Source organism: Columba livia, chromosome 11 (genome assembly GCF_036013475.1).
Source record: "Columba livia isolate bColLiv1 breed racing homer chromosome 11, bColLiv1.pat.W.v2, whole genome shotgun sequence".
Lineage (NCBI taxonomy): Eukaryota > Metazoa > Chordata > Aves > Columbiformes > Columbidae > Columba > Columba livia.
In genome coordinates, this window is record NC_088612.1 from 19853399 (window position 1) to 19880938 (window position 27540).

Genomic DNA, 27540 nt, shown 5'->3' on the forward strand with positions numbered 1-27540 from the left:
CACTTCAGAGTCCTGACGTGATGGGCAAGTTGTAACCAGAGTCTCCGACGGCTCGATTTCAAAGCCGAAGCAGTGGGGGGGGACGTGAAGGTGTTTCTCAGCTCCCTGCACCGGGGAACAGCTCAGCCACCTTAGCTTTGTTGGTTTGTGGCAAATAACTCAAGTCTGAAGTTGAGATTTCTCCCTTGCCCCTCAATTTGTGTGTCAAATTGAGCCTGAAGGACATTCTTGCAGATATTCAGTTGAGATATTGCTTGGAAAGACAATTTTTCTTCTGTAAGGTGGATTCAGTGTGGGCAAGGCAACAGCTTCCGGGGAACTTGTCACTTATTTTCTGTTCAAATTCTCAGAGCTTGAATTAGCTCTCACTGGAATGAGCAGCTTGTAAACGCAGAGGGGTTTATTTGGTTTTGTTCCGTAGCTATTCCTGACATCACTGGCCACAAGCGAAGTGAAAACAAAAACGAGGGGCAGGAGGCGCTCATGTACTGCAAGTCCGTGGGCTTCCCGCATCCCGAGTGGGTCTGGCGCAAGAAGGTCAATGGAATATTTGAGGTAAGAAAACTGCGGCATCAGGCACGTATTAACCTGCCAGAACCCCCGGTAAGGAAGGAAACGAGCACCTCGGATTTGGAGATACATTGTTTAGGGTGCCTTATAACTTGTCAGAAGGCAGTTCCTACGGAGTCTGATACGTTAATGAGTGAAACAGAAATTTTTCAGGATAAAATGGATATTTATATTGCTGCTGTGTGAATGGAGTTGCTTGTTGCATTGCCGCTGGGCAAAGTTATGAACTGTCCAGAAAGCCTCTGGCGTTCAAGGTACATGCTACAAATTGCAAAATGTGAGTTATGAAATGTGATTTTAAAATGCATTTGATTATAAATTTCTCAAACTATTTTCCAGTTTTACTGGTTGAGCTCACAAGACTTAATACGAGGATGTCAGGGATACTTATTAGTGTTTAAGTGATCATAGATAAAGAAAAATGTTAATTGATTGTTGATTGTTAATTGATTGTTCCCTGTCAAGTGCGAACTTAAATTTTTACGGGACAGTGCTGTGTGAGTGACTTACCAAGAGCTGCGCGTTGTCAGAGTCCTCCAGTCTTGTGCACGTTGCCCTTTACACTGTATTTCTGAAGTTACTTAATGAATTCATCCAAGATGAACTTTCAGCATGATCAAACATCCATATTTTGCCCAGGTTTTGTCCCTTTTAAATTCTTTAAAAATAAGCAACTCTGCCAGTCTTTTTTTTTAAGGGTAGAAAGAATGTGATGCTTTGAATTCCAGCTTCTCTCAATATTGCTGAAGTCAGTGGCTTAGGCTGCCCTGACCTCAAATCTGTGAGCAAAGGCCAAGTTTTATTAGGGCTGTCATACCTTAAATAGTTAGAAAATGCTCTGTAATGTGGAATAACCTTAACTGGTGCTGCTTTTTCTTTTGTAGCCCCTGTATGTTGACATGGTTTTGTCCCCTCCTAGGGAGCGTATCCTCTCTCCTGTGACTTGTCTCACCTGTTTAGATCAACCTGTTTGATCCTATTGCTGTGAACCGGTGATGAAGCGTAGCGGTTTCTCTTGAAGCAAAAGGCTGAGGCCGTGGTAGTTTCCACAGTCACAACCACTGGCATTTCATGGCTGATGCTGTTAAAGGAGAGGGAAAAGAATAAGAATAAAAATACAGCTTGTCAGTCAAGCTGGTATTTGTTGTCGTTTTGAAACGACAATTCACTTTAGGGAGAGATACGCTGGCAGTGGGCTTTTATGTTGTGTTAAGGACCAGCCTCTTTGCAAGATTCCCCCAAATATCTTCTAGTTTCCATGCCATAGATACAAAGAGGCACCAGAACTTCCTAAAGCTCTTGGTCTTTTCCTCTTCCACCTTTCTTCTTTTATCAGGACATCAACAACTCTTCCGGCAGATTCTTTATTTCAAATAAAGACAACTACACCGAGCTCAGCATCACAAACCTACAGATCAACGAGGATCCCGGCGAGTACCAGTGCAACGCAACCAACCAGGTCGGCTCTGCCTCGGTCACCACCATCCTCCGCGTCCGCAGCCACTTGGCTCCTCTCTGGCCCTTTCTGGGGATCCTGGCAGAAATCGTTATCCTCGTTGTCATCATAGTTATTTATGAGAAAAGGAAGCGGCCGGATGAAGTCCCAGACGGTAAGTGTGCTCAAAGCCGCTCGGAAGGAGGAAAATAAAGGCAAAGCAAACGTGCGGAAGCAGAATGGATGGGGTTTGTGGCAGGAAGGATCAGCAGCCCAGTTCGTTCCGCTCCGAGCTCTTTGCTTTCTCATCCGTTCCCTCTCCAGACATTAAGCCCAGCGAGCACAGAGGGTCCAAGTGCTGTGCAGAGTCCTAACCCTGGATTTCCCCAGCATCTCAGACTATTGGGTGGGAGGGTAGTTATCTTGATATCTCTAAAGCTTTTGTTGCACAAGGGGTTTAGCGTCCCCGTCTCTTTCTTTGCCCCGAAAAATCCTGCATGTCAGCCCTAAGAAGCATAGGGCAGCACAGGGGAGCTGGAAACACTGATCTGCCGTTGCACTCCTTCCGTGTCACATCTGCATTGGACACTGGGCAGGTTTTGGAAGGAAACATTACATTTAAAAGAGATTGGGACCACTGAGATGCTTCAAAAATATGTTTTCAATGTTAAAAGAGTGGGGCTAGGGCTCTAATATTGGTGTGTAACTGAACTTGTATTTAAGGAATGCTCTGGAAACTGTATCTTATTGTAATAGCCACTGAGTCGATATTTTCTAAAGATTAGGTTTTTATTATCATGTTTGGTAGCAGTAATTAGTTAAACTGTGTTGGGTATACACACAAAAGTAGTAACTGTTTCATCTCTGAGCTTCTTCTGCATACCTTCATTTTTAAAAGACAGAAGAAGAGGCAGTTTGAGCCTAAAATGAGTCCTCGAAAGAACCAGATCGGAAAACAGGTTAATACGACACTTTGCTGCTTACTACAGTGTTTATCAAGAAAAATCCTTGCGAGGAGCGGCTGGTTATGCCATCGTGCTGTAGGAACGTGACGCGGCCAAGTAATGGAGCCAATGCTTTCGAGTAGGTGGAGGGAAACATGCTGAGTCAGCCTGGGAAGCGCTGAGTCAGCAGTGCCATCCTGGGTCAGACCAGCCCTCAGCTGTGGGAGAGAACTTCCAAAAGCAGCAATAACTAGTTGCCGCTGAGCTGCACAAAGGATTGATAATGCAGCACAACGTTTGCCTTTTGGGATGGAAATAGAGGTGCTGAAGCGGGGATCTGTGTGTAGAGTTTGGGCAAAACTTCATGGTTGCTGAGCTGTGTTTTGGAGAATGAAAAACAATAATCTTACAAAACAGATAACAAAGGAGAATGACTGAGGTGTCAATCCCTTCTGTAGTAGATCGAAACTTTCTTAAATAGTGCATACCTAGAGGAAACTAGCTGTTGATCTTAACCACTCGAGTAGCGTTTACTAACTGCTTACAGAGCATGCCTTGTTCTGGGTGTGTATCCAAAATTTAAACCATGTAGTGCATGTTCCTCTGCATAACTAACGGCTTCACAGTTGCTAAGAGACTTATTCTGCCAGCAGTTTTTGAGTGGCTCTCAACCAGCCCAGAAAACTTCAAATGTATTGAAAAGAACAATTTGAGATGGTCTCTGTTTCACGTTGGCCTAACTTTGGTGTCAGGGTGGCCAGAGGGTATCTGACCTCTCTGTTGGTCTCTGTTCAGAGTTCCCTGCATCGCAGGTGAAGTCTCACAAGGTGTCAATAATTATCATTTGATATGACAGCATTAATTGCAAGCAGCCTCAAATGGGCTTAATCCAATAGAAATGGGCTTTGACGTGCCCAGATCACGATGCAACCACCGTGTTAATGTGATTAAGCACATGGTGGAGGTGAGGACTTTGCTTCCAAAGGCTGAAGTTTTCCTGGCTGGAAAACTTTTCCTTTTCCACCTTTTTGGAGGACAAAATCCCGTATCACAGTCAACATCTGGGCAATTATTGCCCAGCTGAAGAGGCACAATCGGTGTTGCATCTCAACTAAAGGCCGACTTGGGTCCTACGTTCCCTCGGATGTTCTTGCACTTTCTGTAGTGGCATTTGAAGCTTTCTGTGGTATCGTGGTGGGAAACACCCCCCAAGCAGGGGCGTTTTACGAACGCGTACGTGAGAAATCCTCCATAGGCTGCTGATTTCCACACTTGGATGTTTTACTCGGGTTAATCTTAATTTTATTATTTTTAAACACATTGTTATGGAATGCCAAAGTTATCATTTGGAACTGAAAGTTTCTGCTTCCGAAATCATACTGTGCCTCCACACTGCAGCGAGCTGAGCAGTAACATCAATGAGCCAGCAACTCATGCACGTATTAGTTTAAGCATCATATTAATATAAAGATTATTTGGCAACAGCTGTGATCTCTCGAGCATCAGCTGAGTGTCCCCTCCAGCCCACCCAGACTGACAAAGAACAGGTTTATTTAGAGGAACATGACGTTTCTTAGGTGCATAACCCTTTGGCAAACCCTACCGACAATTTCACCCATTTCATTTGAAGTCCGTACAAGAAGGTATTAGTACGAGCTTCACAGAAAAGCGAGCGGTCTTACAGTTGGGCCAGCCTTAAGAAGAAATTAAGCAGGGCTTGTGGGCTGTACCTTTTTGAGTTCAAAGAAAAAAGTGGACAAAGGGCTGCTTGTTAAGGCACTTTTGCAATGTATTCCCTGGAAGCGTTACCTCCATCTAGAGGTGCTGCCGTGCTGGGAGGGCAAGGATGCTCCTTTAACTTTGGCATTTCCTAACCGTGTTTTTGGGTTGGTTTGGGTTTGTTTATTTCCGCATGGACCTTGCTTTTTGTCTTTAGTTTATTTGCTTGCTATGCCATGGAACAGGGCTGCTCAGTAGCTCCTTTGCTGATATTTCCTCCTTCACATAATTTAGTTGATTTTTTTTTTTTTTTGCCTACTGCTGTATAGCAGAAAAAGGACCTTTTGCACTCGTGAAATCTCCATTTCTACCAGAAATGGTGCAAGGGTGGTGCCCAGTGCAGGTTCTCACTGTCATACCTGTGGACTTAGGGGTGGTTTTGTCCTCCTGGAAGGGGCAGCGACTGCAGTGACCCCCAGTAACTGCGAGCCCCCTTGCATCCAAATTATGTGCTGGAAGGAGGAAGGGAAGGCAGATTGCGCTTGAATTTCTGCATCCTTTCAAAACGCGACTTTAAACTTGCTTTTCCACGTGGGAGAGCAATGTATGGATTACAGACCTTTCCAGAGGGTCACTGCATGCACCAGGAACGGGCTCAGAATGCAAGTTGCTCAACAAGAAAAGGAAGCAAATAGCTTTTTATTCCTCTCTGGTATAGCTGAAGCTGCTTATTTTTGAGAACTGTAGTGATCAGCCATCGCGACCTGAATGTGGGATATATCAAAGTTTCCTAAAGAAAGTGTTCAGGTTTGTTTTCTGTTGTTGTTGGATCAAATAGCCTAAAATTAGCAAAGACGCTGTTTTAAAGGGTGTGTGCTGGGGTAAGTAGAAAGTAAAAACTTCTTGGCGACATTCCCCCGTTGGAATGTAAACAGTTTTTACTTTAAAATCCATATTCTACGTGCCCTTTAGTCCGAAGCCATGAGGTGACTGGGTTATAACATGTCCTTTTTCATTCTTCCCTTCTCATTTCTCAGCTTAATACAAAGACTTCCCCTAAAAGTTTTTCTGCTCCAGCTGCAGAAGCTCCATCCATATCCCCACATTCTTTCTAATACTCATATTTTTTTTCTTGACTTTCCCCGTTCCTGCTATTGCTGTAAGTAATTTAAAGAACAAAATGTTTTCACTGAAACCGTTTACCTTGTAACGAGTTAATTTTTGTTGAGGTTTGTTTTTCTTTTCCTATTACCCGCACCTTTTCCTTCCAAGCTTAATATTCATCAAAGGGAGGAAACGGTCAGAAAGGCACATTGCGTAGCTCTGACTATACCCTACAGTGTTGTATCACCGTGGTAATCAAATAACCCAGCTCCTCTGGGCCTTTATAAACTAATTTCTTAGCTGCTATTACGGGATGCGAATTCCTCCAGTTTAATGTAAGTAATCTCGGCCAGAGAGTCTCCGTTGCCGATACGCTTTTGCCTTCATTCCATTGCAGAGCGACCGCTTTTATTTGTATTGATTTGCTTTACGGAGCGAGACGAGCGTCTCCGTTCGCCTCTTCTTTCCCCGTCCCTCCCATTAATGAAGCCAAAGAGAAGAGCGTTACTCCAAACCTGTCTCAACTCTTCTTTTCTATAGATTTTACGTTTGTGCAAGTTTGGAAGCGCTTGAGTCCCTTTGGGTGCAAATCTTAGTGATGGAAGTACCCATCAGCATTGCGTTTAAACTGCTACCAGTCGTACGATTCTACAGAAGATGAATTTGATATTAAAAATAAACACTTGAATCTTGCAAAGGAGGGAGAAGAAACTGAGTAGCATATAAAATACCTTCTAAGTGAATTCTGAAAGAGGACACACACACACAAAACACAGCCCCTTTTCAGGCTGGAGCAGGAGTTACATTCCCAGACAAGTTAATGTGAATCTATTTGTCATCATCTCGTGATTTTAATGTGCAGATATTTTTGCCTGGAAGGATTGATTATACATTACACGATGCAGCAATTCTAACCTTTTGGTTCAGAAATGTGCTTTTTCAGGGCAAGACTAAGCAGATAATTCCTCGTTATAGCCACAAGAAGAGCTTGGCTGGTGGGCTTTTTGAACCCTGTATGATATCAACAGTGGGGTTTTTGGAGCCTGCAGAATTCAAAAGCAAATTCCTGCCACAGGAGGAGCTTTTGATACAATTACAGCTCCCCTGGCAGCATTTTGGGAGCAGAATGGAATGAAGCAGCGTATGGGGAGGATGTTCTCGATGGCCACAGGTTTTAGCTACTGTTAGACTATCGGTGACTAGAGCAGGTCTTCTGGCATAAAGCTTTTGAGTTATATTGATATTTGTCGGTTACTATGACTTCTTTTTTTGTTGTTTTTCTTTTTTTCTTTTGTTGTTTTTATTTCCCCCCCCTTCAATTGCATCATACCTTTAAAAAATGGTGGTAAGTGAGAGATCTGCATGCTTTGGAGTTTGTTTAATCTCCGCTTTAGTCTATACAATGCACAAGTCATAATGTTAACACTTTTTCTTACAACTTCTTCATTCACGTTCACGACTAATTTGGATTTCAGTTTGCTGTTTTTAATCTTTATTTAGTCTAATTTTGTACTTATTTTTCTGTTGTTCTGTTGCCCCCCCGATTTCGCTGAGGTTTCGGTCTTTGTCTGTACTGTACTGGGGACACTTTTCCAGCAGTTAAATGGCTGAGCAGGAGAGGAACACACAGGAAAATTGTCCTCGGGTTTATTTTCTTCAGGTTCTAGATGGGAAAGGGGTGAGAGGTGGTGAATCCACCGTGTAATCTGAACTATTCCAATAGGCATTTTTGGGCAAACACCCGAGGGCAGCCTTTAGAAACGTGAGGCTTTTTAAAAAACAAAACAACCACAAAACTACCTATCTGAAATAGCTAAAGATTTCCTAGTGAGAGCTTGAATCTTATTTCGGAAGTCAAGCAAAACAAACTCTCAAAGGTGTCGATGCTGCTTGTTAGAGAGCGGAGATAAGTCTGAAAGCAGCGGGGGAGCGGGGGGCTGTCTGTCCGTCTGTCCGTCCGCCCCGCTGGGCTCGCACAGCCCCACCTGCTTTCAGATCTTGGGCCGAACCAAAAAGCCGTTTGCGGAGGACAGTCGTAGATCTCCCGCGCTTTGTGTTTCAGTACCCGATGTGTCCGTATATCCCGCTGTACAAACACCAGCACTTTGATGTCTGGCTGTCCCAATTAGTCCCAGTTCTCTCTGTCCCTTGTCCGATAGTGTCACTGTTGCTGGTAATGGACTTCTGTGGACACCGGTGTGTCGCTAGTGTGTTATTTTTTGGCCGTAAAGCTCTTGGTTTGTGGTTAGTTCTTTATTTTTCTTTATTTCTTTTAGAAATATTTTCCTTTATTTTGTTCTGGTCACTGTCCGTGCTAGCGGTGGCTTTGCCTCTCCGTTGCCTTGAAGGTCCAGGTGGAGTAATGTCCCCCGTGAGCGACATTACTCCCGGCGTGTGCTCATGCGGATGCCTACACTGTTTTAAGACTGTAACTTCCATAACTGCTTCATGTGCACTGAGCACCCTTGTGGAATCCTGCTGAGAGTTTCTTAAAGACTTCAGTGAAACAAACCAACCAAAATCCCTCCGGAACAAGGTGGGAACGGCAACTGTTGAGTGCCAAAACCAGCAGGTCCTGAATTGGTCCCCCCAAAAAAGTCCTTCTATGGGAGCGTTAACTTTCTGGATTGATTTTTTTGCACTTTTGTATTCTGAACTACAGCTTTGGGGGCAAAATAAGGTATTCTCTCATTTAAAAAGTTCAATTGGTCATGAAAGAAGCTGGTGCAAAACGTTACTCATTGGCGGATCTTTTTCCAATTCCCAAGAAAATTATCTTGCCAAAAGACAATCTTTTTTGCCACGAGACACAGGCAGAACGATGCCGTCAGTCTTCTGTAGCTGAAGTCTGTTGTGTCCGGAGGTGTTGGAGCCCTTTGCGATGCCCATTGCTATCCAAGGACTGCCTTTGGATTCTTAAATTTATTGCACCTTAAAGTAATTGCACCTTCAACCTCCTCCTAACCTGGCCTGTTGTAATTAGACCTTGAGAAAAATGGAATATGTAGAGGTTGTATCATCCCTGGGGAAAGATGAGCATGTGGCGTATATACCCTGGTGTGTATATACCAGTAATTACTGTTTGAATCGCTTAAAACAATATATATGTATATATATTAAAAAAATCAATGCAAGAAAACAACCAGCAGGATTTTACAACTGAACCGTTGGTTTGTCCTCTCATCTATTTTTTATGAGATTGAACCACTGGAACTTGGGGACAAGATGAGTCTGACCATATTGCACCAATCTGTCCGCTACAGTTGCAGTTCTTCATGACCAGCATTCCAAGTGTTAACTAAAAACCATTGAAGCAACATACCTGCCATTAAAACCTGAATCCAGAAAAATAACTCCATGAATCTTTGCACTACCCAGTGGAATGGCCTTTCCTGCTGTAGATAGATCGGTTTGCTGTTCGCGGTTCGGCCGGTGCGCGGGGCCAAAACTCACTGTGTTTTTGTTTTTCTTTCCTTTTCCCATCTTCCCCCGGATTGCATCGGAATTTCTGCTGCAGATGATGAACCAGCTGGGCCAATGTAAGTGCGTTTTAAGGAAAAAATTATTAATGAGCATAATCTGAGGGTTTCTGAGAATCGACAGTAAATAGGTCGCGAACTGGCTGAAGGGAAGAGGCCAGAGAGTCGTGGTCAATGGGGCAGAGTCCAGTTGAGGCCTGGATCCAGTGCAGTGCCTCAGGGGGCAGTGCTGGGGCCGGTATTATTCAATATATTCATAAATGATTTGGACGAGGGAACAGAGTGACTGTCAGCAAGTTTGCTGGTGACACCAAGCTGGGAGGAGTGGCTGACACTGGAAGCTGTGCTGCCATCAGAGACCTGGACAGGCTGGAGAGTTGGGCAGGGAAACATTTAATGAAATATAACAAGGGCAAGTGTAGAGTCTTGAATCTGGGCAGGAACAACCCCAGGTTCCAGTGTAAGTTGGGGAATGACCTATTAGAGAGCAGTGTAGGGGAAAGGGACCTGGGGGTCCTGGGGACAGCAGGGTGACCATGAGCCAGCACTGGGCCCTTGTGGCCAGGAAGCCAATGGTACCTGGGGTGGGTTAGAAGGGGGTGGTCAGTAGGTCAGAGAGGTTCTCCTGCCCCTCTGCTCTGCCCTGGGGAGACCACACCTGGATGATTAAGGGAGTGGAGCATCTCCTGTGTGAGGAAAGGCTGAGGGAGCTGGGGCTCCTGAGCTTGGAGAAGAGGAGGCTGAGGGGTGACCACACTAATGTTTACAGATATATAAAGGGGGAGTGTCAGGAGGATGGAGCCAGGCTCTTCTTGGTGACAACCAGTGACAGGACAAGGGGCAATGGGTACAAACTGGAACACAGGAGGTTCCACTGAAATCTGAGAAGAAACTTGTTCCTGGTGAGGGTGGCAGAGCCTGGCCCAGGCTGCCCAGGGGGGTTGTGGAGTCTCCTTCTGTGCAGACATTCCAACCCACCTGGACACCTTCCTGTGTAACCTCATCTGGGTGTTCCTGCTCCATGGGGGGATTGCACTGGATGAGCTTTCCAGGGCCCTTCCAGTCCTTAACATTCTGTGATATTTTGTGTGAGGTTACGGATGGTAATGGACCCTTTGGTTTATTGCTGGTGGAAGGAAGTGCTGTGGGCAAGGTCTTTGCAAGGAAAATAGTGCTGAAGGAGTTAGAAACAAGTATTTGTGGTCTCCCTGACAGGCTGGCGTAGCCAATTTGATGTACTTGTTACAAATATTATAAGCAAAAAGCAAACCAAAAAAACAGCACCAACAATAAAGTGGTAAAACTAGGAAGTAAAATGCCAGAGAAGGGGCACGAATTGCACTGGGCGAGAAGGCGGCAAGATACAAAGTCCAGAAGTCACGTTGTCCTTGGCCACTGAAGAGGAGGGAAAAATTAAATGCTGTTTAACTTCTTATTTATTATTATTAAACTTAAACATTTTTTCCTCTGCTTGTGACTGATTTTGGTGTGATTTTTTTTTTTTAATTCTTTCTTTCTCCAGGAAAACCAATTCTACAAACAATCATAAAGATAAAAACTTACGCCAGCGAAACACAAATTAAAAACGCTTCTCATGTAAGTATGACTCGCCCGCATCTCAGCTCCGCTCAGGCTAAAGCCCTTTTGCTGTAGCGCTTGGGGTGCGTAAAGATCTGTTGTTGTATTAAACCATCCCAAAGTCACTAGGAACGGCGCTGGCCTTCCTGCCACGTTGTCAGCAGCACTGGGGGGTCTAAAGAGATTGTTCATAAGTGATGCAGGTAGTTTAATGACACCAATCATCGCTATCGCTAATAATAATAATAATGACCCCCCCTTTCTGTTGGTGTGACCGCGGAGCGCTTGGCTTTGCACGCTGGGTCGGGAGGTGACGCTGGGAGCGCCGCCGGGCATTGACTGGCACCTTTTCTCGTTTCTTTTGTAGAGCTTTAAGTTTCTGAGAGACTGATGGCAATATGACCTGCTAAATTTAAGGGTTGGAACTCTTGGTTCTAGAACTCCAGTTCTGTCTGATTTATTATTATTTTATTATTTGATTTTCCTTTTCAAGTGAGCAACAATATGACTGTCTAACGCATGCCTTATTTAGCCTCTCCTGTAAGGATGACCTAGCCAGATAAATTTTAATAATGCTTCAGTGTAGAAGGTGTAAACTATTTTGGGCTTGATGTGCTGTGAATGTTGCTTTTTCTTTTTAATTTTAATTTTTATTTTTATTTTTTTCCTGGATCTATTTAAACATTAGGAGCAGTAAAGCCGGTTCACGCATGCGCCATTTTTTACTTCCTGTAGCTGTTCAAATTGGCAAAGCTCTAAATCGCACCGCTGCCATCTAGTGAGACTTTTTGTAAAGTACAGCGAAACTTAAAAATATATACAGTATATATTTATATTTTGGGGGAGGGGGAAAACCAAAATACAGTAATTGTGTTTCATTTTTAAGCTGCTGATATTCATTCCTTACTGTATGTCTGAAAGATGAGAGAATTATAGTGTTCTGGTACTTAGAGACGTAATATAAATTGAAATTATCTTAAGGGCTTAACCTGTATAGAGAGACTTGGGTGTCCTATAATCAGGCTTCAAAAGCTGGAATGGTTCGATGTGGTGGTGGAATGCAGTTGAAAACGAAAACAAACCTTCAGTTTATAAATATATATATATGATTGCTTTTTAAGTGATTTTTTTTTTTTGTTAACTCATGTAAATTCTCAAATCCTTTTGCACTGATGTGTTCAACATATTCTTGTACATTCAATTCAGGCAAACTTTTATAATTTTCTTCTTTTTTTGTTTTGTTTAAATGATGAAATGTTACAGCATGGTGATATTCTATGCAACTAGTTATACTCTTTAGTTTGACACTGTAATTTCTCATGATTTAAAGACTGTAGAAATAGACCTAACAGGGTTCTCATGATGTGCGTAACTGTAGATGCATGAACTTGTGTTCTGTGTATTTGTTGAAGTGCAATGATGTATAAAAAGTGGATTCACCTGTTTTTAAAAATAAAACACTGACCAAAAAAAAAAAAAGGCATGAGACTTGTTCAGATATTTAATCACACTTACGCGTGTGCATCCCGAGTGTTGGGTATCCTGCAGCATGTCGTAAGCTGGAATTTCTCAGCCTTCCGCGAGTTTTCTCAGTTCCTTCTCCACGTCCTCCACAAAAGCGGGGAAATTCTGATCCATGAGACACAGGCGGATGAAGGGCCCCAGCTCCTCTGCGCGCCACACCGCGCGCTGCCACGCGAGCGAGAGCTCGGCCGGCCGCCTCAGCACACACTGCCAAGATTAACAAACACAAGGTACCATTACGCAGCTCTGGTAACAACGCAGCTCCAGTAAAGCCGTCAGGATTTAATAAAGATCTGCCTTGTTTTGAATGCTTTCCATTGGGTAGGGTTGCAGTACGGTGTGTTTGCTGCAATACCCAGCTCCAGTCTGGCTTTTACGCAAGTAAAGGGGAACAAACCCATTTATTTGGGTGTGCCCTCTGGGTATTTGTTTGCTTTCAGTGTGGTGCTTTGTTCTTATGCAAATGGCTTAATGATTACACCCCAAAATTCCTGGTTTTGTGGCTTATTTCCTAGCTCCAGATCATGACAGGAGATCCCTGGGTTTTGTTGGTGCAGATGATGGCATCCTGATCAATTTTAAATCAGAAATGGGTGGCGTGGCTTCCTGTGAACCTCCATGCTGGAAAAGGATTAAATGTGTCTAGCACACCCATAGGTTACTGGGTGACCCCCGAGGGCTTTCCTGCTGCGGTTCCTATGACAACCAGCTGAAGCAGCTTGACTACAACTTAAATTTTTCCATCATTTGGGCTGCAAAGTGTTCTCTAGACCTCCCCACCTTTAATTCTCTGTACCCGTCTGTGCTGAAGGCACTAAAGCTCCAGCATGGTTATCGATAATTTTGTACACGAGAGCAGATGTAAATCACTGAAATGCTGAAGGTAAGTATGACGTGTAGGGGCCTTAATATTTTTGCTAATGATTGTTGGTTCACACTGCACTACTGCTCTTTTCCTGGTGCAGAAAAATATCTGTAAAGATGGTTGAGGAGCTTTTTTTAAAAACAAAACTGCAAGAAAATGCTTAAAATCAGTGTTTGTGCTTGCTTCCTGCAGTGGTGGAAAAGGAGCATTGAACCCCTTTGTTTGAAGCAGGTATCGTGTTCCCATCTTATACAGGGGCCACAGAATAGTTTTTAGAAGCTAAAGTGTTTATTATGTTGGGTTTAATTTACATTTCCTAGGATTGCCTCTTAAAGCAGAGGTTGGTCATGAAAAACACAGTTGCTAAAAGCAAAGTGCCGTGTTTGATCGCTTGCTTGGTGATGTGCTCTCACTGCTTTGTACGAGCAGAAAAGTAAGAGGCTGGAAAGAGTTTGCTCCTTAATCATCTGGTTCTGTGCAGTCCCAGATTCACAGTAAACAAGCAACGGTAACTTCCAGTTATTTTTAAAGCTTTTCCCTCGGTGAAGCTGGCAGTTCAATTACGGGATCTTTTGTTGTGGGTTAAGGATGGTTGATCCTTTCAGACTTGAACTACAGAAGAGTCATCTTTGCAGTCAAAGGGGGACAAACCCATTCATTTGGGTGTGCCCTCTGGGTATTTGTTTGCTTTCAGTGTGGTGCTTTTTCTTATGCAAATGGATTAATAATTACACCCCAAAATTCCTGGTTTTGTGGCTTATTTCCTAGATCCAGATCAAGACAGGAGATCCTGGGGCTTTGTTGGTGTAGATTATGGCATCTGATGTTCAGTGAAGATACTTACCTGATGTTTCCAGCATATCAAATAACTTCCTGTGCCCATGAGAATCAGTTACAGGATCTAAATACGAGATTATTCTTACCTGTGCTAGCTGTGTTACAGATCTTCTTTCTCCAAGGCTTGTGCAGGAATCTGGTAGAGGCTCGTCTGGCTAAAAAAATATCAAATGCAAATTGGGGCTGGTTAGCAAGCGGAGTGTGGGTTTGTGCAAGAAGAGAAGTGGTTCCATTTTTAGAGATAACGCAAAGAGCATGTGCTCAGCTACCTTCTGCAGTAAAAGGGCATTTTTCCTGGAACCTGAATGCACATCTGCTCAAATCTTTAAAAACGAAAGACATGAACTAATGAGCCTGGAGTTAAACTGTCATGTCAAAACTAAGACAACTTTTAAACTACTTACACAGTGTTGTCTAAAGATACTTCCAGTATGAATGCTCCCCAGGAGGATTTTTCCTTTCTGGGGGCCACATCACTGAGAAGTTGCTTGAAGTTATGTATTTTCTGAGCAAGGTTTTCAGTGTTAGCTTCTGGAGCAAAAGCATTATTACTACCAACAGTCTGACTGTTGCTGTTCAGTAGCATTCTGCCATCAAATACTTTCTTTACCGCTCATTTTTTGCTTTAGCTTATTGGAAAATGAGCAAAGCCTTAAGTATAGGTTGTCTCATAAAGAACAAACAACAAATCTTGAGTATCAGCTGTTGAAGGTCTCTTGTATTCCTTCCAGGAAATGGTGTGAGATTAGTAATGTATATATATTTTTTTTCCTCACACTTTCTCTACCAAATACGATTCCAGTGTCCAGTAGAGCAGGACCTTCCTGTCATCATGAAAATGATGTAGCTGAAAGCTTTGCCGTTCCTTTTTCAGGGCTCAGTCTTGGTCCTGATACTTTTATCACGTACCTAAGGATATCCTGGCTAAGCTGGCTTGGGGATGTGTTTTTAGAGCGGGTGAAAATGATCCTCTGGATACCCAGGAGAGCAGCTATTTAGGAATTAGTCACCCTCAGAAACACTTTTCCATATTTACCTTGGATCTTTGTCTTGGAGAGGGGAAACACTCTGTTCCTACCCTGAATACACTTGCTAATATTCCTCCTATAGTCATGTGACATGTATATTTTAGTTATTGGAGACTGAAACAAGGTATCTAATTGCTCTGAGGTATACTGCAATAAGCGTGAGGAGCTGGAACCATGTTTTTGAGCATTGTTAACTTTATTCCAGGCACACTGAGACAAGAGCAAGATGATGACCAGCGTCAGCAGCTGCTTCCCTGGTCACTAACTCAGTTTCCCTGCATGTAAACTGAATTTTGCATTTCCCAAATCTACTTCCTCTATTAATAGACTGTCTCCTAGTTTAACTGTTGTCATTTACAGCTCTAGCACTAATAGTTGATTGTTTTTCTGTCTCTATACTCTTACTTACCATAAGTAGGACTGATGCATTTTGTTCGGTGTCCTGCTCTTGATTTTCACCGTTTCCCAACGGGTGGAGAGTGTGATAGAGCTGCTGGCTCTGCTCATCCGTGACCTGCACTGGGACGTACTCTGCGAGTTTCTGAACGCAGCTGCAGCAGCGTTCCAGCATCTGCTCCTTGGAATCGCCACCAAACTGCACACGGAACAGGCGGCATTCGTTCTGCTCCACAACCAAGGAGAAATTAAATTAATCATGGATCCCCTCCAACTATTTGGATTTAATTAAAAACTCCTATTTCTTGTGGTTTGGAAGAAGGCGATTAATTTTCGGATCGCTGCACCAATTTAGATGCAAAGAAACAAGTTCTCGCTGCTATATCTTCGTTTATCCCAGCAGCTAGTTTGAAAATTACTTTAAAAAAAAGCCTCAAGAAAATGGTAAGTGAACAGGGCCGCTTGTCAGCCAAGTGAACGAACCTTGCCATGACAACACGGGTTTTTACAAGTATAACAGGGAAATTGGGTTCTTACACTTGCTGCAAGGAGTATCCTATGAGGACGTGCCAAATCCACACAGTTACTTGTGATATAAAATAAAATGACAGTACAGTAAGGAGAAGGTAACTTTGGAATCTAAACTAGAAGCAGCTAAACATAGCAAGTCAGCAGTTGGACCAGGAGCACGAGAAACTCAAATGCGTTACTTTAGTGAAATAATACTAAAAATAAGAAAAACTGGATCGATCTGGCCCCTCTGTATAGGTAGTTGTGCTGTACCATATAGAATCTTTCTTCTAAGGTATATGAGATCCAGCAAATACAGAGGGGTGCAGGAGTCTGTCGTGAGCTGTCCCAAGCGCATTCACCTGATGTGAGGCAGATACACATTGAATGCTCTTGTTTAGGGAGCGAATTAATGGGACTTTCAGTTTGATCTTGAAATTCTGAATTCGAAACACAGTTAAAGTACTAGAAAAGAAGCAAGTTTTCCTTGGACTGATGTAGCTTATTGGCATTGTAAGCATAAAAGCTCGCATCGGTGCCTTTTAAAGGGAAAAAATGTCAAAATAATTCAAACTGTAGCACTCACTTTACCAGTGCCCACTGACATTCGCTCCAATTAACTAAGATGTCAACTCAACTGGCTCAGCATCGCATCGCCAAGAACTGCTTGGTGGAATTGCCGGACAGGTAAGATCTCATGACAAAAAAAGTAATATGTGTCTTAATTTTAATGCCTTTTGGAGGCTTTCGAAGCACACTTGTTTCAGTTACCCCTACATTCCCTACATCCATCCTGAACTTCTCAAAAATGTAGTTTGGAAACCTATTCTGCTAGCTAAGAGTCCACAACAGCCTATGAAAATAATGCTCTTTAAGAAATGAGTAAGTCTCGCGATAAACACAATATTAGTGACTTAAAAGCCCAATCAGCTAATGTCCACACAGTTTCTTCTGAAGTACGCGATCCCAGTGATTAAGCTCCATGTTTCTTTGACATGGATTACTCAATAACTGCAAAGCAGGTAACAGGCAGCAAAAATGCAAACATAGGAAAGAAACTGGAACCAGTGAAGCAGTAAAATAAGACTGAGGAGGAGCACAAGGTAAGTCAGAAATGGTGTAATATTTTTGAAGATTGGCATAGAAGTTATATACACTGATGGCATTTCAAGGATCACTTCAGCTACATTTTAGGATATGAAGTAGAGAAACTATGACAGGACCACTGCAGTGCCACTAAATCCAGTTCAAGGCAGGTGACTTTATGGTCAGTAAACATCTAGATGCATTAAACTAATTTAAGACTCTGTTAATATTCTTCCTTTTCTGAGCTGTCCCTCAGAGCTTTTGTTCAAGCCTCAAAAAGTGATTGTGATATTGATTTAATGTTTCCTGTGAGGTGCAGCAGAATCTCTCGACACTCTGCTGGGCAATGGGTTCTGTTAACTGTAAAGAAAACTGATGACCTACTGATTAATCAGAACTAATTACTGGAACGGCTCAGTAGTTCAATGATAATAAGGACTGACAAAAATCAGAAAGCCAAGGTATTTTGGTTTCAGGCAAGCATAGCCTGTGAATCTGAAATAGTTTAAGACACTTACGCATTTCCTAGTGGCAGCATTAGACTCTGCTTATTCTGAAATGAGTCCTTATATTTAAGGATAGATTCTAAAATAAAGACCAGTCTAACTGCTTGAGTAGATAACTCAGAAAAAGCCTAAAAGACGTGGTACTAGCAGTTACCAAAGACATTATGATTCAATCCATTGTAGTTTAGAGTAAAAAAACCAATCTTGTAATTGATACAGACAATTCACAGTATCTCACAGTTTATCCACTGTTAAGAGATCTTATACAGAACTGTGTCAGCTATTAGAAATATCAAAAGCAGCTCACCTTTGAGTGCGCGCGGAGCAGCAGGCAGTCTGCTCTTCTGACTATCTTTAACCACTTATGGGAATCAATTAACGAAAAGCCTTCCTGAAATGAAGCAGAGCACAAACACACAGCACTCAGCAGCTCACACTGAAGTTACATGATGTAATTTAATCCCTAATGCAATTAGTCTTTTGTATCTGTCAAAATATTGCCTGTATGTGATTTTTACTGTGCTAGGAATTCACTGTGCTGTGCTTCACTGAGTACTATTTCCAGTAGTACAGCTGATTTTCAGCAGTGACCTGTGAGAGCTATCTTTACGTGTCTTGTTCCTTTAAGTACATTAACACAAAGCCTCTCAAAAATACACCGCACGAGGAATTAAATCTGAATCTGCAGCTCCAGTAACAACATTGAGTCAAAGTACACTCCAATCTCTGTAATTTTTTACATTTCTATTTATGCATGTTATGAAATACATAATATAAACCAGCCGCAATCAGAGCTACACATTCTTCTGCATCCCATGGAGTTGCCCAAGAGGGCAGCAGAGAGCAGGAAAACCTCAACGAGGGGACATTTCGTTCAGCTCAGGCCTGTTTTCTCCAGCTGGAATTCGGGTAAACGAAGCATCTTGATAAAGATGTTTTTATACTGCAGTTGTGTTACCTCTCAGTCTCTTCAGGGAGGAGACGACAGCGGAGAATATACGGAGCAAAACACCAGTATGAGGTTAGTGGGGTAAGAACAGAACACAGTACTGTTACAACATTGCCAGAATAATCATGTTAAACTGCACATTAGAATATATTACTTTGAAATTTGGCTACAGCTGTCCAGGGATGGGCAGAGTTTGGCCCCAAAATATTGGTTAAAGCTGAAAATAGAAAAGCATGGGCAAGTTAAGGTAGTGATTGTGCACAGCAAGAAGTTATGTCAAATGTCACAAATTTCAGTCATGCCAACATCGTGGAAATAGCAGCACCTGTGATGGCAAAAAATTGGCATTAAGTGTGCACACGCATTGCAAAGAGGGCTCAGTACATGGCGGTACAAAATACAAGACCAAGTGCATTTATTTTTTTTGTGAAATAAACACTAACTTAAATTCCACATCAGCACAAGGACTTAATGCCCCCATTTAAAGCCATAAATCTTGGAACATGTTTTAACTTCTATTGAGGGGAACATCCATCCTTTCTCAAAACACAACGGCCACATTAGCTTGTGGTTACTTGTGCTGCTTCTGTTCATTTCAAATAGTTGCTGTTGACACAGCAAATATGTTTATTTAAATACAGCTGTTCCCATAGTAAGTCTATTTTATAGGGGTTTCTCCTATACTGTAAATGTAGGTAGAACAAACATTTTTCTCCTTAAAATAATAACTGTTTACAAATAAATCATAAAAATCAGCCAGTGTTTAACATTCCTACCAACTCTTTTATTGATGTTTCCCAAGCTGTCATCCATTATATGTCCTGTAAAAAATGCTGGGAAAAAAACAGCATTTGGAATTTTTAGTTATGTACTCATATTAATTCAACTTCAAAAATGTAATTAACTGAAATGTAATTTAGTTCAGGTTTAATTAACTGAAGAACAAAGCAGAAAGTGTTTCGTTTTGTCTTGCAACTTTTGGGTGATTGCGTATTGCTAAGCAGAAATAATTAAGAGTAGCTAAATCAAATAGAAATCTCAGTGCAGTACTCCAGCAATACACAGCACAAGTATTATACCTGCAAAAGGAGAAGAAATGGTTTAGAGCAGCTCAGCTCTGCAGAATTACCGTCCTCTTCATTCCATTTGCCTGATCACAAGCAGACTGCATTTTTAAAGGAAAACGGATGTTAAGATAGTTTACAAACATGTCTCAGTGTCCTTAATGTTTAAAGTCATCTCGAACACACACCCATTCCTCAAAAGTTTACCCATGAAAAATACGTAACTTGTTTTCTGATAGAAACACTGAGCATGTCCACAATTATTTGTTAAAACAGCATCAAAGTGCTTTAATGAGCAGTTCTGGAGCTTTCTTAGATACCATCATCAATTATTTCAAACCTATGGCACCTCCCCACACAGCAGTGTACGCTGCACAAGGTATTTTACCAACCTGCCCTGTTTAGTTCAGTTTACATCACTGTTCACCGCAGAAGAATCAACAAAGGAGAGTTCTGTGTGAAATACAAACCAGCCGAACCCTGGGAGTTCACACTTCTTATTCTGTGACTTCGATTTTTTGCTGGACTTTTTAAAAAGCAGCCACCTGCAGTCCTATCAGCATAACGCAGAGCTTGCTGGCAGCTCAAAGGTTCATTTTGGCTTTTGTAAAATGTACGCACCACCGAAGAACAGATGCACCCTGACTTTTATCTTCCTAAAGAAAACAGAAGGTACAAACCACGACAGTTTGCATCTATTAATGCACTGATTTTACTACATTCCTTGCCAATTTTAAACTGGAAGAGATCAGAATATATCAACTACAGTATTATCTATTTTAACAGCATCCAGTTAATAAGTTTTCTTTGTTAGAGATGCTAGATTAAAACTATTTTTTAAAAAAATATTACCTAGGATGATCATGTTAAAATTCTTGGGGTGGGACAAGGGTTCCTGCTCTATCATTACTGCTGCAGTCAGAAAGACAAAGTTAAGAACATTCACCACTGAATGGATTATTGAATTTAGCTAGCAGTTTGTTCTTGGGTTACTGTCAGAGGGGAAGAAATCCCTTTATTATTCATCCACAGAAATTGTACAAAAATGCAGCATAGTTATTTGAGGTGAGAAGGAAAAGGTGCCCCTGTGACACAGATCTCGTGCCTCGCTGTGTTCCTATGCGGCGGTACAACGTACAAAGCTGTGATAATCGTTATCCAGTCCCCTCAAAACTGGGAGCCTGTAGTACATCAAAATGTCTGAAAAGCAGGGATTAGAAGATAGATCAAAAGCCTAGACATCAACAACTTAAAAGATGCACTTACTACATAGCAAGAAACAGTTCTGTTAAGTAGATGAGAGGGAATTTCAATGTAAGGAAGCACGGACGTGTTGAAAATTCCTTGGCAATAAAAGGAAATACTCAGTAGCCCAGGCCAGCAAGTAGAAATGAGTGTGGGCAGTAAAAACATGAGCTGAATCATTCCAGCAATTGCAGCATTCTGTCCAACTTCATACATTCCCTCTGCAGCAGAAACTTGTACATTATCCTCTGTGACAGAATGTCCGTTGTGATGGAGCCCAGTGAGATGATTTGGTCTGTGACAGATTCAGAACTATATGTACTTAGTTGTGCAAAGCCTGTTTAGATATTGTGACAGGTTTCTGACAGCTCCTGAGAGTTGGAGACTAGAGGGAGATAGAACCCGTGAGATTAACCGTTTCTACAGTCTGATAATTTCTACAGCAATAACACAGACTGCACAGTATTGCAGCTTTTTTGTTATAGGGCAACTCGTGAAGGAGTTTGCAAAATTTCAGCAGGGGCCTGTGCAGTTCTGGCTGGCTTTGAGTCTACTGCGTTTTAAGCTGCTCCTGCTCTCCACATCCTGTTGTCAACAGGCTTTAGAAGACACCTGGCCAAAGACAGGGGTGTAAACTGTCCTTGGACAATGAAGAAAAGCATTCAGAGAACCAGTAATGGTCATACTTATTTTTATATCAATGCTGTTATCAGCATCACGGCCCGTGCAGCCTTTTTCCAGCACAATCCCTCCGCGTCACCTCTGTTTGATGATCCTGGCTGCTTCACTAGAGACGTTCCACAGCCTTTGTTCTTCAAAGACTGAAAAGATACCTGTAGGTTGGGATTGTCCCAGGAAGAACAATTTTACCGAAGTGTTTCGCACTGGGTTAGTTCTGTATGCACAGAACACACCTGCAGAATGAGCCCAATTACATCAACTCAAGTGCACTCAAAAGAATCATCAATCAGGTTTTAAAACACATACGACACTGGTTTCATATAATATTTCTCTAAAACTTAATAAAATGTTGTTGGGGTTGGTAGAGAAGCATTGCCAGAATAATTTAAAAAGCAAACAAACTTTTTTTTTCTTTTAAACTCTCAGATTTTACCAAGCATGTCTGTTCCTCCTCTATTCTGCACTATTCTCAGCTGTGATTGTTACTGCAATATCTCAGTGTCTCTTAAAAGCTGATAGCACTCCAAGATTCCTCAGCTGGCATTTCAAGCCAGGCAGCCGCCTGAAAGCTTCACTGGCCACTGAACCCAGGAGCTGCAAGAAAGTGCTTTTCTCAGCCAAGTCTTTATGAAGCTTTTCTCATACTCCCCGTGCTCATCCCTCAGGACAGTGCTTTTATCTGCCCGCTGGCACTTGCCAGATTCAGTCTTTGCCAGATGTAGGCTTTGAAGGGCTACAGCTTTTGCCTGTGCCTTTTATCCTCTTTAGTTAGTTATTAAAACTTACTTTCTGTTAGCCTTTATTTGGTTATTTCAAGGAGACTCTATAAAGTAATATGAGTCTACTAGTTACTAAACATTTGCAGCCATCTCATTGGGATACTGGAAACAGGACCAGCCCCAGGAGAGGTGCAATCCAAGCAGAATTTGGCAAGAGATGGCGCTGAGTCTCAATTCAGTTGTGTTTCTTCACCTATCTGGACTTTCAATTACTCCATTCTTTTTTCTTATGCAGCACAACTGCTGAAACACTTTTCCACGTTCTTTTTTTACCTTGTTCAAGAACATTCAGCTTGTCCTCACGACATACGTGAGACAAATACTGTGTCAGGGATGTATGAGGGATATTCAGACAGACAGCTCACTGTTAGCTCATCTATTCCACACTCCTAACACATTCACTGGACAAAAAATTTAAACGGTATCCTTGGTTCTTCCCCTATACTTACAAAATATTTCTGTAAGTTTAAGACGTTTTAAGAGGCACAGCAAAAACTAATTTATAAGCTTATACATATTTAAAGGTAGAAAATGTTCTTTAATATATTCTATATATATATATAAAAAAGTTTTTGCTATCTTAATGCTGCAGCATCTTCCAGTGGATCGTAAGAGCTTTCAGATCTATTTATCAGCCAATTCCTACTTGTTGTCATCACTGAGTGTTGGTGATACGCACTGAACACACTTGATTCCACTTCCCAGCACAGGCCTTCTCTGTCCTCCTAGATGGGGTGTTTTGTTTAACCTCTACAGTGTCACTGCGAAATCTCTACAGTTTAGTTGCTGCTCCTGCTTAAGTACAGGCTACAGGAAAATGAAGCTGTGATTTTGTCTCCATGAATATATCATGTATGTCAGATCGTATTACCCAACATAGAAAAAAAACCAAACCATAAACTTTGATAAACCAAATTATCAAAACCAAAATATTCACAGTTCATTGGCAAAAAAACAGCTGGACCATACAGCACATCTTATAGGGACTAATAGTTATATTTGTATTCTTAACAGCGTGTTTTTTCTGTTTTCTTAGGCAGAAGAATAGTGAAAAAACCAGTAACTTTAAACACCAACAGCCCTTAGTATTACATCTTAATCTAGATTTTTAGGGGCACAGAAGAAACAGTGTTCCTCAGTATGAAATAACACCATTAATATTATTCTGATAAACACAGAGAGAAAGCAGCACATGAGAATTACCATGAGCAAAATAAAATGGGCATTTTCCTTCTAGTGGGAGAGACCATGAAGGTGAGAAGGGAAACTAAGTTAATGCTGACGCTAACATGAATCGAGCAATATTCTTTATACATGAGAAACTCACCAGCACTGCTCGCCCTTGGGAAATAAAGAAATGGCCAGATACCACAATGGTAAGGATCAGATGGCCTGATTCTTCATTTGATTCAAAAACCTTTAAAAAGATACACAAAATAAAAACCTAGCCCTGTATGCACAAAATATACATACCCCATTTCTAATGCAAAATAAGTCACTTCAGAGGTCAGCGCTAGAATTCAGGTGCATCATTTACCTCTCAGCACGCAGTTTGCCTTCTCCCACAGACAGGAAGCACATTTAAGAATTTTTTTACTAGTTAAAACTGCATATCCAGGTTTGAATGACTTTAAGCAAACATCTAGACTCTTCCAACTTGATTTCTTAGGGATGTGGTTTAGTGTCAGTGCTAACGGTTGGATTTGATGATCCTAAGGGTCTTTTCCAATCAAAATTATTCTAAGGTCTATAGTTTTTGATACAAGTCACTGCCGAAAGAATTTTTTTAAAAAAAAAAAAAGGCCACTATCATATCATGGATGTGTTTACATTAATGATGAAACTAAATCTCTCCTGTTTGCTGCATTAGTGTGACAAGACCCCTGCAAAGGCCTCAGTTGTTACTGCTCGATACCCACTGGAGCCAGTCACAGCCACACCAAGCAGCACCCCCCCGCACCTTCCAAGAGGAGGTGTTTTGCCCCTCATCGTCGGATTCTGCCGGGGGCAGGAAGCGGCCGTACCGCTTCAAGGGCCACGTTGTGGCGCTGCCGAGGAGGGAGGAGGATCCGCCGCCGCCGCCGCCCCCGCCCGCCGCCGCCATCCCGGCCTGAGGGGACCGCGCTGCACCGCAGGCAGCGACACCGGGCAGGGGCTGAGCGGGAAGCGGGAGCCAATCGGAAAGCAGAGAGAGCGCGACGGTGGAATTGTTCACCAATCAGCGGGCGGCAAAGGAAAGGCGAGCCAATCAAATAGCGCGCTCGGGCTCGCGCAAGTCTCTCTCTCGGTGCCGCTGCTCCGTTCTCCTCAGCGGCGCTTCGTGCCGTCCATTCCCGTTCCCTCGTATCTCGTCTCCTTTCGAGGGTTCCACCTCTCCGAGGGGAGCGTGTCTGCCGCCCCCCCTCCTCCCAACACCCGCCGGGCTACCGAAGTAGCGGGACCGCCCGGCGTGAGCCGCGGGAGGGAGGAGCAGGGCGCTGGGGCGCGTGCGGCCGCCATTTTGTGGGTCTGAGGGATTCGGTCCGGGCGGCGCAGACAATGGAGGCGGCGGCATGGCCAGCCGGGGCTGTCCCCGTCACAGGGCGGCCTTTCTCAGGTGAAACACGTTAAAGTCCATGTGCAAAAGCTGTCCTAAGCTCTTAAATTGCCTTTTCATTTCTTGGAGTTGGGCTCACTATACAAAACTTTAAACAGTGCTTGGAATGGGATCTGTGTTAAATGTCCAAGAGCAGCTCTCTTTATGTTTTTTTTCCCCTCCACTGCGGTGTTGCATGTTATTAGTCCAGGTTTGCACAGCTGGATTATTAAAATCACACTCTCTCCCTTCTCATATTTTCTCTGTCAGTAGGTTGCTCCTAGAATTATGTAATGCCACGCTTTCTCCAGAAAAAGTGTGAGGGTGAAATGACTCATATAAATAAGACTGCATTTAGGCATTCCATTTATAGTACATATCCTGGCCAATTAACGATAAAAATATGTGCATTAGGCAGTCAAGGTCGTGGAGGGGGTATGGAAGAGGCAGTTACTGTTCAGGGAGATGTGCCTGAGAGTCCATTGACCTGAACAGGCTGATGACAGCTCTAATCCCAGCTCTCAGCATTGTCTACCACCAGCAGCACATACTTGATCAACATTAAGCTTGGCTAAATAGTCACGCTTCTAAAATGAAGCAGAATAGAGAAGTTAATGCTTTATTTTTTCCTTTTTGTTAACCTGTATGGCTTGTGCTTATGTTGCTGGCTTAGCTGATATGAATAAGGTTAAAATGGAACAAGTGGCTACTGTCTCATTTGAAATAAAACCTTCTAGGACAAGGTTAAGCTGTTACTTAAACTGCAATGGTTTAATCTATTAGGAAAATATTAGGTTGACATTTATGTCATGCGACTGTTGTGGTTTTCATCACCCTGAGCGCCAGATCTGAGGAACTGTTTCCATAATAAACAATTTTACAGTGTTTTCTAAAGGAAGGTGTTTATCTGAATGCAGATAGGGAAGCACAGGCAGAAAGGCATTAAATAACTTGACAAGGTCATCCAGAAAAGTCGGTAATGAAACAGGGAATACAGTGTGGGCCTCCAAGCTGCCAGTTTTCTCTAATCGCTGCTTCCCCAGAAGGATTTCTCAAATTGTGCTTGTCAAACATTCAGACTTGGACTGTAAACTTGGGACTTTCTCGGAAGCTACAGCAGCAGCTAAATATTATTGTCAGAGAAAGACACAACGGGTGCATCTAGTGATTTTCCCTTAGTCCAGCTGAAGCTGTGTGGGAAACTCTTTGTTAGCAGCATCTTCTAGTGTCTGTTCTCCAGAAGTGATTTCTGGTGGATGTGCTGGAGGGAAACCAAATCTCAGGCTTTTACCAAAACAAAAATTAGAAACTGTGGTTTAAAAAAAGGCGAAAGTAAACCAAGAGCATCAGATTGTCCCATCAAATCCTTTAAAAATAACTTCTTATTGGAATGGCATGTGAAAAGGACGACTATGATTGGTCAGAATCTCAATCCGCTCTTACCCAAACGTACCAGTCAGAGCCGTGTTCACTTGGGATGCTGAACCTGAAACATGATTCTAGCACCCTTTAGTTTCTGATCGTAGCTTTTTGCTTGGCTAGAGTCTATTAGTTTGCTTTTAGCTTTTGGACTTGAATGAGCTATGGGTTTAGATGTGTATAATTTACAGTTTGAACTGGGAGAAATGAGCATTGTATTAAGCCTATTCTGATTTTTTTAGGGAATTGCATGATTAGTTCTGTATTCAGAGAGCAGACATGTAGGAAGATTGTTAAAATGCTTTTTTTGTAAAAGGCTGCAGAGGTTGCCAGTTCTTTAAAATTACCAAGCAGAATGTAGACGAAGGAGACTGGTAGGTGAACCTGACAAATTAGAATGCGTTTCTTCAGAGATGAGATTGCTGAGGGTTTATCACTGTGGTTTGCTTCAGATTTGCTTGAGACTTCCCAGCCGGCAGTGGTAAAAGTTAATTCTCTCACTGCAAAAGTCCATAGTCCTGTTAATAAGTTAGAGAAGCGCTGCCAGGAGCAGAGAGATCCATGCAGGAGGAGAGATCTGTTCTGTTCCTGAACAAAATGGATTTGATAATGTGCTAGTAATTGTTATATGTGTAGCAGTTGATTTTGGTACTAGGCATTTTGCTGAGCCATCTACAGGATTGATTTTTAATAATAATGGTGGTGATAACAGCAATAATAAAATCCTATAACTTTATTGTAAAGTGTGTCTGTCGGTTGCCCATAAGTGCAAAAGATGGACTGGAGGAATTTATACAAGTTGAACAAATAATGTATTAACAAAATAGAGGCTACCAGATGCATGAAATGAATAAAATAAGCAACAAAAGGTACACTTTAGAAATTCTGAAGGTTTCCATGTGGTACTGACAACTTATCATCTGCTTCTACCCAGCTGTGTTAAAGGGATAAATAGGGTTATTCACAGTGGCATAAATAACAGGCTAATGAAAACATTCTATTCAGAATACTGGATTGATTGCTTTGATTTTTACAATAACCAGTGTTACCTTATGCTGTAGTTGCTTTGTTAGTAGTTGTGAGACTCTCAGTAACTGACAGGTTCATTCCATTAATCACCACTTCACATAGTTAGTTGTACCTACTTTAATCAATGCGATTTGATATTGGGCAACCTCACCTTTCAGATCTCTTAGTGCTAATGAAATTACAGCATCTTGGTATTTGATTATCATGTAGCAGTTGTG

General features: G+C 42.2%; 3 protein-coding genes across 4 annotated transcripts in view; 2 read left to right on the plus strand and 1 right to left on the minus strand.

The window, feature by feature from the left end:
* The window catches only part of NPTN (neuroplastin), a 53568-nt gene extending 41260 nt beyond the window's left edge, over nucleotides 1–12308 (plus strand). For both annotated transcript variants that reach the window (XM_065077114.1, XM_065077115.1), the window contains 5 exons: nucleotides 422–555; nucleotides 1907–2180; nucleotides 9290–9311; nucleotides 10774–10847; nucleotides 11197–12308. In XM_065077114.1, the coding sequence (XP_064933186.1) occupies nucleotides 422–555; nucleotides 1907–2180; nucleotides 9290–9311; nucleotides 10774–10834 (491 nt within the window). In that variant the 3' untranslated portion in view covers nucleotides 10835–10847; nucleotides 11197–12308. The remainder of the gene's footprint in view (nucleotides 1–421; nucleotides 556–1906; nucleotides 2181–9289; nucleotides 9312–10773; nucleotides 10848–11196) is intronic.
* A 26-nt stretch (nucleotides 12309–12334) lies between these two features.
* REC114 (REC114 meiotic recombination protein) lies at nucleotides 12335–24434 on the minus strand. The gene is made up of 6 exons (XM_065077116.1): nucleotides 24260–24434; nucleotides 23627–23716; nucleotides 17889–17972; nucleotides 15493–15705; nucleotides 14142–14210; nucleotides 12335–12560 (listed from the first exon to the last, which is right to left on the minus strand). Exons 1-6 carry the CDS (start codon nucleotides 24401–24403, stop codon nucleotides 12399–12401), a joined length of 762 nt encoding a protein of 253 aa, XP_064933188.1. The 5' UTR covers nucleotides 24404–24434; the 3' UTR covers nucleotides 12335–12398.
* Nucleotides 24435–24669: 235 nt separating this feature from the next.
* The window catches only part of HCN4 (hyperpolarization activated cyclic nucleotide gated potassium channel 4), a 137083-nt gene continuing 134212 nt past the window's right edge, over nucleotides 24670–27540 (plus strand). Inside the window, exon 1 of the mRNA XM_065077113.1 lies at nucleotides 24670–24895. The gene's annotated coding sequence lies outside the window, so the exon portion shown is untranslated. The remainder of the gene's footprint in view (nucleotides 24896–27540) is intronic.